This window comes from Mytilus edulis, chromosome 2 (assembly GCF_963676685.1).
Source record: "Mytilus edulis chromosome 2, xbMytEdul2.2, whole genome shotgun sequence".
NCBI lineage: Eukaryota > Metazoa > Mollusca > Bivalvia > Mytilida > Mytilidae > Mytilus > Mytilus edulis.
This window is the reverse complement of record NC_092345.1, coordinates 7,121,165-7,132,559: the sequence shown is the minus strand read 5'-3', so window position 1 is coordinate 7,132,559 and position 11,395 is coordinate 7,121,165. Positions and strand designations below refer to the sequence as shown.

General features: G+C 31.7%; 1 protein-coding gene across 4 annotated transcripts in view; it reads right to left on the bottom strand.

The window, feature by feature from the left end:
• Positions 1 to 2,131: 2,131 nt before the first annotated feature.
• The window catches only part of LOC139511358 (tripartite motif-containing protein 2-like), a 30,613-nt gene continuing 21,349 nt past the window's right edge, over positions 2,132 to 11,395 (bottom strand). For 3 of the 4 annotated variants that reach the window (XM_071298013.1, XM_071298012.1, XM_071298011.1), the window contains exons 2-3: positions 8,322 to 8,451; positions 2,132 to 3,737 (exon numbers count right to left, since the gene is read on the bottom strand). In XM_071298013.1, coding sequence (XP_071154114.1) covers positions 2,530 to 3,737; positions 8,322 to 8,331 — 1,218 coding nt within the window. In that variant the 5' untranslated portion in view covers positions 8,332 to 8,451 and the 3' untranslated portion in view covers positions 2,132 to 2,529. Of the gene's footprint in view, positions 3,738 to 4,268; positions 4,377 to 8,321; positions 8,452 to 11,395 lie in introns of those variants that run through there. The other variant, XM_071298010.1, reaches the window with a different exon arrangement.

Sequence of the window (11,395 nt, the reverse complement as noted above, 5' to 3'; positions counted from 1 at the left end):
ATTTTTTACTAATTTCTTAATATCATGAATACTATAATTATATATACTTAAACTTTGAAAAGAAAAAAACATCACCAAAAATGATTAAAATGTTTGAAATCGTCTATCAACTCTATACAGAATTATTTGCCCGAAAATCGCAATGATAAGATTTTTGTTTTTCACATTTGCATACCGTATTACATGTATTTTGAAAATTATAATGGATACAATCGAGTTCTATACAACATAAATTATCGGAATATCGACACTTTGGTGTACACAGTTTCTTGATCCATTGTTTTAGTTTTAAGGGAAAATGCCTGTTAGGCAATCCATGCTGCCTGCAGCCTTCAGTTCATATTCAAATCAAGATACACAAGTCGGTGAGAGCAAGACCAGGTGTGTCTCTAGGGTAAGTGACTTTTGTCAAATTGTTTCTATGACTACGACATTCCAAAATGTCGTCCTTAAAACCTTGAAAGAGATTATTTTATTTATACCATTGAGAAGCCTATGAATAATAGCTTCATTGTCCTACTGTCATGCTAGGAATACAAGTGTCCCCTCCCTTGAATATCGTTTAAAGTGTGAGATACAGGTGCAGAAATGGAAATAGAGGCAACAGTAGTATACCGCTGTTTAAAAGTCATAAATCGATTCATCTTCTAAATGTGGGATAAGAAGTAAACGAAACAGTATCTGAACTATTCAGTGATAGGATATCAACTTTAAAGTGGAACACTTATTTTTTTCATTCCTTTATGAAGCCTCTGTATAAGTCGGGCTAATACAAATTAAGGAACATTTCGACGAAAAGAAAAGCAATTCGCTCCCATCCCATTAGTATGCCAACTATGTGATAAAAAAGGGTGTCAATAAAAAGAGTGAAGCATCATAATGAAGTCAGTGATGTTACCTCTTTCGATGAATTGGATTTGATTCATTAAAAACATTGCATCTAATACTTGGTGCATCACACGCCATGCATTGAAACGTTCTATACCGTTAACCTAAGGGGTCTTCAATGTTCATTATTCTGTCCTTTTTGTTCTTGATTGTGTAATATTGTTATTTACTTTTGTACCTTAAGGGTCTTTTTTGGTTATTTTTGTCGTGAGTGTTAAATTTCTATAGGTTAATTTTCTTATACGAGCAAGAGGTACTTACAGTGTCATCACGTCCAATTTCACTACTTTTGAGTTTTGTAGATTACCTTTATCATTGTTTATCTGTATCCTCTTAATATATTTATGAGCTTTGAACATCAGTAAACTACTGTTACCTAAATCTATTTTAGTATGTTAATATAAAACGTAACCACTTTGACCATACATTAGTAAAACGCAACTTTAATTCCCAGGCTATCGAGAAGCAGGTCCATAAATTCACATGTTTATGTGAAACACATATATTATTCCAATATAAGTGAAAAACACAACCATAATTCACATCTAAATGTAAATCGTTATCTCTTTGATAATGTTGATGCTAAAAAAAATATCAACTCTTGCAATGATATTGTCCAAGCCAAAGAATTTGATAATGTGAGTTTTTAACTGAACTATATCATGACCACATTAATGCCACACATAACAGAGTTTACGATGTTAGCATAAAACCAAATACTTTTAAATCAAAATAAACTAATCTGACAATAAAAGCTTTAAAGAATATCAGTCCTACCATACTAGCATACAAACTGAACATTCAGAACAATTGATATAAAGCATATAAACTTGTACATACAAATGGACTACCTTATCAATCTCACACTGGTTATGTAAAAATGACCACACGTCTGGAAAATCCAATGGACCTTTTTCGTTCTTAATTTGGTGGTTACCTCGTGATACCCATTCCCAATTTGAATATTGGTCATATGTATGTTTATATGTTTCGAAGTTTACGTCATTTTTTATGAGCTAGTTCACATTTTTGTTAAAGGGACAGTTGAAGCCGGCCTCGTGGTGCTGGATATTCTCGCTGTGTTGATAACCAATCGGTGGCCTTGTGCTATTTTCTGATTTTTGATCGGGTTGATGTCTCTTTCCCACATTCATCGTTTTCATTCTCAATTTTGAGATCAAATTCTTAACCTTTCCTATTTGACCTAGCGAATGAAGAGTACAAATAAAGACAAAAGTAAAGATTCTTTGTTGCATAAATCTGCATAATTGTACTTTTTTATATAAATTTCCATTATAAAAATTAATCAGGGAAGATCCCTCTTCTACATTTTATGCAATTTACAAATTATTGTAATTCAACATTAATTTTAACAAATATGAAGATTATAGAAAACTGGTTATTATTTCTACCATCAGCATAAACGCAATAAGATTGGTCAAATTGGTAATGCATTTCTTTGACACAATTAAATTGGTCAATGTTATTACACATGCTTGATAATAAAATACTTTACATAATTTATGTTATACTCATTTGGGACTTTAATAATAATACATTGAGCCATTCATTTTATGTTTTTAGATTCACAGAATCGAATTAAATAAATATATAATCTATAAATAATAAATAAATGTCGGATTAAACACTGGCTGTCGTACTATGTATGTGTTCGTTTTCTGAATCAACGATTCTATATGCCACTACTTTGTTTGCTTTCGAATCACCATATGTAACAAATAGTATGTAATTGTTTTGAAAAAATCGGATTGTCACTGCCTGAGGTCTTTTTATGCCCATGTGTGCCGTAACAATGTGTTGCACAAATTTGCCCTCACTAGAGAACATAGATACCCTATTATTGTAATAGTCTGCTACAATTATATTGTCTTCATGGTCTGTGCATACACCATGCGGAAATTTAAGTTCTCCGTCATTGCTTCCATATTTTCCAAAGGATTTAATGTGATCTCCATGCCTATCAAATAATCTTATGCAGTGATGCCCTGAATCTGACACAACAATGTTACCAGAATGTGACAATGTGACATGGCGAGGGGATTTTAGAGAAAAGCTACTTTCATCGTCTTCTGGTATTGTCCTGATAAGTTCACCTTTATCGGAAAAGATATGGATTTTATTTTGTTTAATATCGGAAACTATATATCTGTTTCTCCTATCTACGATTACACCACTTGGATACTCTAGTACATCTTCCCCAAATCTTAATTTTTCAATTCCAGCGCAAGACATAACGGAAATACACTTTTCTCTGCTTAACGTAACTGCAAAAGCCCCACTTGGTGTCGCTGCAGCAGTCCATGGTTCTGACCGTTTGCCTACTTGGATAGTTTTGACCAAACGACCGCTACCGCTATAGACCAGCAGACTGCTATTAAGAACGTCAGTTACAATAACGGTCCCATTGTATATGTGATATATTCCTGTTCCATTACGTAGTTGACCTTGTTCTGAACCCGTACTTCCAAATCTATTATATAAGTAAGCTTTAAACCTATTGCCAGCTTGCTCATATTCGTCTAGTAAAGAGAAAGTTCTGATTTTTCGAAGACCCTGATCTTCTCTTGATATAATGGAAATAGTGTCCTCTTTTTTCAGTAAACTTAAAAAATCTTCGCGTTCGAAGGATCCACATGATACAATACTATCCTTGTGTTTCAAATGTCCTAAATTAGTGAATAGTTCTCCGTACCCACTGTCTTCTTCACTGTCGATATCTTCTGTCATGATACTAAGTCCTGGATTATCAAACCCACCTATATTAAAAGAGACCCTTCGTTGGTGACTGATTTGTACTGGTGATGATGGTTTCTTTGTTTTACTTGGACCTGGAATGAAGTTTTAGGAAAATATAGATTTTTTTCTCTAGAATTTATGATACAATATGTTTTATGTAAAGGCATTATTTGACTATTTAATCTGGACACAACTGTAAATGTATGTACCGACATTCTTTACTAATATGTGTATTGTTCAAATTTTTATTCAGATAGGAACAGATACACTCTTTTTTTCTTTTTTATATATATATATATGTGACCATGACTGTGTATTAATATTTATTTTGTTGTAAATCACAACATTGTTATACTTTATATCAATTTGTAAATTTTGCAAGCTATGCTTCTTGTTGTCCCGGTCATTTATTTTAATCGAAATTAATTAAATTTCTATAGCTATGAATAAATAATTATCAGAAAAAATATAGTGTTTAAATTTTATATGTGCATTAATTTTCGGAATCAATCTACCACTTTTTGAAATTTTGTGCGGATTGCATTTTTGTGTTTGCTTATAAGCTTTATAAAAAATTAAATAATTCCATACACAGTAAATATTATTGATAGTAATTGTCCTACCTGTACAATGTTTATCTTTTGTTGAAAGAATGAAATTCCTAAATTTCATTGTAGTAATCAATTATTCATTAGATTTTTAAATAATAATATCAATGAAATGAATATGACAATAATTAAATACCAATTGACAATTTTATATACAATTTATACTTAAATACTTAGATTTCAGAAAAACGCACTGACGTCACAAACCAAAATTATAAATTCAAATATGTATTAATATTCAACACTATCAATAACAATTAATAATTGAAATTTATGGATTCATGTTAAATGTATGAAATTTAACAGATTTCATTGGCAGATAAATAATGTTAGTTGAAAAAAGTGCACAACATGCTTGTTATCATAAGTGTCATTGAAATATCAAACATTGCACGAGGGCTAGACATGAAATTTGTTTCAAGTTGTCACACTATTAAAAATATTTACACGGCTTTTCCAATATGCGTGTTTGTTAATGCCTTAATTCAATTCAGAAACTAGTGACATTGAGGAAATGATTATCGTTAAAAATCTTTACTTAAAAAGTTCAAGGGAAGGAAAGATGTTACACAAAACCACACAAGGAAAAGCCAGATTTATGATAAATCCTGGAAACATTAAGTATGCCATGGTGTGATAATTTGTTCCTCTGCATGCAGACTGCATTGTGATGTTTTATCTGCTATTGGTTGATAATTCGTTGAAAATACACGATGTGTATTTCTGATACCTCGAGTATTTTTCGTTTTTAAATAATGTTTGAAAACAAAATAACAAAAGTACCAAACTACAATGCAAATTCAAAAAGGAAAAGTCCATAGACATTGATAAATCAAAAACTATTAAACAATGGATTAAGCATGATCTCTTTCAAAAACGTTATATCAATTCTCTTATTTCTATAATGTATCTAATTTTTCAGTTCAGTGACTTTTTCACTATTTTTTTAATTTTACTTTATTTATTTACTTGTATTGTATTATTCCTTACTTTCAATTCAATTTTCAGTTTTATCAAAATAATATGGAAATGGGGGAATAAGTCATAGACACAAAAACCCGACCAACGAGTAGGCAACAGCTGAAGGCCACCAACAAGTCTTCAACGCAGCGAGAAAATCCTGCACCCGGAGGTGTGCCTCAGCTGGCCTCAAAATAAAATTGTGTACTAGTTCGGTGCAATTGAACGTCACACTAAGTCCAAAACATACAAATGAACTAAAATTAAAACATACAAGACTAACAAAGCCCAGAGGCTCCTGACGTGGTACAGGCGCAGATATGAGGCGAGGTTTAACATGTTGTGTGCGATCTAAACCCTCTCCTATCCCTCGAGCCAATGTAGAATAAAGAAACACATGGCATTACACACAGTAAAACACATTTTAAAAGAAGTCGGAATCAGATGTCAGAATAGTTAACAAAAGAAATAAAGCAGAATGACAATGATACATAAATGAACAAAGAACTCCTAGTAGTAACTAACATGCCAGCTCCAGACCTCAATTAAACTAATTATGTCTTCATCATATGAAATTCTAGTACAATCCACCCCTTTATGTGTTTAGTATCGTGTCATCATAAAATGTATGAGAAGAACATAACCTGTACTATGCCAACAACTTGTTTTAGAATAAATGTGTTTATTTCCGATACAAAAACCCTATTAGTGAATCAATATTAATACCAAAATATGCAATTTTTAGTATTATGATTTTTTTCACCGTGAGTATATTTGTTAGACTCATATTGACACCCGATCATTAATTGAAGTATGTTTCTCAAACCAACGTCGAATGTGAAGTCACGATCTCTAATCATTGTTCAGTGTTTGTATCCTGTAATCTACTAACGAGTTTCCATACTTCGGACAAGTGTCACTTCACTAATTGTATTGCGCTGATTTATTAAAGATCGCTTGAACTAAAGTAAGGCAATAGAAAATGGAAAATTTTTATGCAGAGGCAAATTTTAATTGTGCTTTTTATTGAGGATTGTCTCTTTGGCATTCATATCACATCTTCTTACATGTATATCTATTTTAAGAGTGTTTTTGATATGTTTTTGATATAGAATGGCTAAATAAGTCTGGTAATTATACACACACCATATCATAATGAGAAGACAACCCTAATTAATCTATGATTAGTTACAAGATCAGTTGTTTTTAGTAATTCATCAACATTTATCAGTAGCTATCAACTTGTTTTATGACACTTGTATCTTTTAGATGGCGTTTTTTTTCTGTAATTCAGTGTTTCTGTTGTTCCGTTGTTTTCCTCTAATAATTAATGTGTTTCCCTTGGTTTTGTTTGTGACCTGGATTAGTTTTCGACTATAGGCTCATGACTATTGAACTGCGGTATACTACTGTTGCCTTTATTTAGGCGATGTTTAAATAAATTGTGGTGTTTGATTTGTTAAACTCTATAGATTATCCTATGGAGAATATCTGTCGCATAGTGGTCACATATTTAGACGATTGAAATAAAATATATGTTTGTGAATTCAAGGTTACTATTGTTATTATCCTTAACGAGCGCATGTGCATGAAATTCGCCACCTGAAACAATGATACATAGCATGCACTGCGTTGCAATCCTAGATATAGCCAAAAAGGAAATGAAACATTCGACTTATAAAGGCTATGTTTTATATAAAGTAGTGTGTCGAGATGCAAAGGGTAAGGGTTAGGGTGAGACAGTACACGAGTAGAAACACTGTTCTCATAATGAAGGGTTCAAATGCCGATGACGGAACACAATTTGTGATAATCTAAAAATTTGCGTTAAAGTATATGTTAGCCATTTCACAACCCAAACTATCCTATACGACTACCGACAGCGCTCACATTTATTTCTTTAATTTTGAGCGTTCATTATGAAGGTAAATGCACAAAAATGCTTTGGACGTACGAAATAGTTTAACATCTTTACAACATTTACAAGATATCAATACTCAGTTATCATAATCCATATCAAATCTACTGAAGTCCCGCTTTATCCAGACATACTTTCGGTAATTTTATACTGGTATTTGGTCATAATTTTGAAAACGACTATATTTGGTTGTCAAAAGAAAGTATAGGAAACCAAACATTTGAAAAATAGAATAAATATGAGGATGACCGAAATTTAGGCTACAAGGCAAACCTGCTGGTTATCTTTGGAGATAAAGAGATTGCCGGGTTTTTTTTTCTCTCTCTTTATTTGTATTTTCAAATTAGAAATACATATAGTTGTATACTGTAATTAAGGATTACATATTTTGGTTTTAATATTAATTCACTGATAGGGTCTTTGAATCGGAATTGAAACATTTATTCTTAAACAAGTTCTTGGCATGATATGGGTTATGTTTTTCTCATATATGTTATGATGGTATGATACTTAATCTCTGAATGGAGGGATTGTTCTTGATTTAAATATAAGGATGGCATAATCTTTCAATTAGTTTAATTGATGTCTGGAGCTGATATGTCAGTAACTGCTAATAGTCCTTTGTTAATCTATGTATCATTATTACTTTGCTTAGTTTGTTTTGTTACCTGTTCTCACATGGAACTCGAACTTCTTTTAAACTGAGTTTTACTATGAGTATTGTTGGGTGTTTCTTAATTCCACATTGGCTAGAGGTATAGGGGGAGGGTTGAGATTTTTTAAAACATGTTTAACCCCACCGCAGTTTTGCGCCTGTCCCAAGGCATAAGCCTCTGACCTTTGTTAGTCCTTTTTGTTTTTTTAATTTTAGTTCATTTATATGTTTTCGATTTTATTGTGACGTCCATATATACTGAACTAGTACACATTTTTTAGGGGCCAGCTTAGGACCACTTCGTGTACGGGATTTTCTCACTGCGTTGAAAAAAACAAATTGATGGCCTTCGGCTATTGTCTGCTCTTTGCTCGGGTTATTGTCTTTTTGACAGATTCCCCCATTCCCATTCTGAATTTTATGTACTAATTTCAAACATAGGTAAACTATTGTTGCCTTATATTTGAAACAATTTCTTCCAAATCAGGTTTAAAAAATATATTTTTGATATATGATTTTTATTTTACTTAATTACCTCCCGCCATATTGCTATCCTTCACTGGTGTTTCCGGTTATTACTTGTAGACTTATTGTAATTGTTGAAAACAGTTTTCATAAAACAAACCGGTAGCTCTAATCATCCACTGACACTTTTTCACAGGAATCTATAATACGAAAGATATAAATGTCAAACACATCATCATTAATGGGTTAATTAACATATTGTCATTAATTTCATCTAATTTATTATCATTGAAATATTAAAAAATAATGATCGGTTGTTAGCATATCATATAATTAGACCTACATGTTAGTGTGAACCCAATTAATAATTTGCGTTGTTTTAATATTGCTTTTTGTTTTTTGTGTGACTTTACACCACTGTGCTGGTAAGGGGATAATAGGGCTCTAAAATATATGTCAACCGTGTCACATTGTGTATGTGCCTGTCCTAAGTCAAAAACCTGTTAATCAGTGTTTTGATTTTTTTTTTATCGTTTAATAACGTGGAAGTTAACGTCTACTGATCAATGTATGGCCTTCAACAATGACCAATATACCTATTGCATAGCAAAATATTCTTAAATAACAAACGTTAAAGCTACAACTTAGTCAACTAACAATGGGGTTTATTTACAAACAAATTAAAGAAAAAACTAATTTGATGCCGATGTATACTAGCAAACAGCAATCACTGAATTACTGCTCATGACTTCGGACTGCCACAAAATATGACGGGTTTAAACACGTTTGCTGGCACCAACTTAACCAGCTGGAAAGGTATTATAAAAGTAACAGAACAACATAATTTCAAAAAAAATCTGTTGATAAGGGCTTACATCAATAGATCGATACACAAAACTAATAAAAACTCGAAGGGAACACCTAGTTCAAAGCCAATATCAACTTATAGAAGTCAAGCATGAAAACACCTTAGGCAGTTATACAAGAGAACATTCCATTGAATCTACCAACGACAATAAGGTCATTTATTTTAAATTTAAAATAAGATATAAAATTCATTTCTTATGATTTTTTTTATGTGAATACAAACTGCGATAGCCACATTAAATTTTGTTTTTGTTGACAAAATTCTGCCATTTACATTAATTTTTGTAAAAAGAAATGTTTCCATGATCAATAGTAGTTCTGAACCTTTATGCCTAAAAGCACAAGGATTTACAATAAAGGATTTGAATGGCCTCGAACATTGTATATACTTAGTACTCAAAAACGTTAGAACAAAATAGAGATGTGGATTTATGTGAACAGATACAATATAGACCCATGTTGTGTATGTGTGAGTATATGCCACTAATAAGCAATTGACAAGAGAGCGTTTGGTGAAAACCTGCTTTGCTCTTTTCTTTCTTTTGTTTTGTGTACTGTTTGTCTTTTCGTCTTTTTTTCGGTCTTTTGCTACATCAGTGATTTTTCGACTAATAAGTTTGAATATATCCCTTTGGTATCTTTTCCCGCTCATAGTTTTCTTATATACATCAAGGGTGAAAACATGATATTTAAGTAAAAGAAACAATTACATCAACGGTACCTATTTTACTGCGTTATATATATTAACAGTAGTACACCACTGTTGTCTTTATTTACTGTACATCATGTGCATTCCTATAATTAGTATATCTTCAGTGATTCGGTTTGCAAATATGTGTTTGTCAAAAACCATCTACAAGTGTTAAAGATCCGGTGGACCATCACAAAATCTACATTCGTATAAAAAATCAGAGCTATCAAGCTTTTAAAAGATTTTTAACTAAATTTCCTTATTGGTCAGTTAGCTTGTTTGTGTTCTTTCTGTTGCTATATGTTTCTTGCTATTTGTACTATCTTTACTGTCCGGTCATACAATATGTGTATGGGCGGTGTACCTAGCACAAAGACAAAGGTCAAGGACAAGCATAAATATCTTATATATCAGTTGTTTGTACTTTTTGGACCTTTTGGATTATAGCTCTTCATTTTTTATATAAGCTTTGGATTTCAAATATTTTGGCCACGAGCCTCACTGAAGAGACATGTATTGTCGAAATGTGCATCTGGTGCAAAAAATTGTTACCGTTAATTTTATTGTTTAGTCATATTATTTATTCTGGATATGAATAAAATATACAACAAAAAATGCATTACATTGATTGAAGCCACCAGTTAAATGAACTTATCTATGACATATCCCTTGATAATAAAACAATATTTTCCATAATTCTAGTAAAAATCGTAAAAGACTGAAGAAGTCCAAAATATTTCGTGAATTGATTGATACAAAAAAATAACAGATAAAACCCTTTATTCAATACTTTGGAAGTTGTTACCATAATTGATTAACCACAACAAGCTTATTGATTATTGTTATAAGAACAGCCAATCGGGGCAGCTCATACAGTTCCTTGAAACGCCACCTTCTGCAAAAAAGACAGCTTCAACTCTTATGTACTAAAATATTTGTAGTCAATTCAAATTTGATAAACAAAAGTCATTAAAATACAAAACAATCCAAAGTTTAGCAATAACTAAACAAATACAAAGAAATGAAAAAAAATTTATGACAAAGTCTTAAAAAAAGGAAATAAGGAAATAACAAAACAAAACAAAAAATTAAAAATTGCAACATGTACATATACTCGACATCCAAGAACGAATGTTCTCTCATTAAAGCTGAAATACTTGGAAACTATTTCAAACTGTTATTATGGATTGCATTCTAGAATTATGGGAAAACACCAATTGAAGCTAGTCTAAAAATGAGAAAGGAACTATTCAAAATGAACAAGCTGTCAAATTCAAGTTAAAAAATTTGACTCAAATTTTCATATTAATTTATAACACACTAAAACATGTATATGATTTAAAAAAAAGTATAAAATTGTATTAACAATAAGTCGCCCCGGTTACATGTATCACCATTTCATGTGTATTTATGTCTAGATGTCGTTGAACAAATCATCAAGATAACCTCTGAAGGAAAAGAACCACTAGCTCGGGCCTGGTCGGAAAGAACAAACAAGAAAGTAGTACATATTTCCTACGCATAATTGTTTCTATGTCAATAAGTAAAACCCATTTGGGTAGTTTTGGTATCAAATGAAAGCTTTG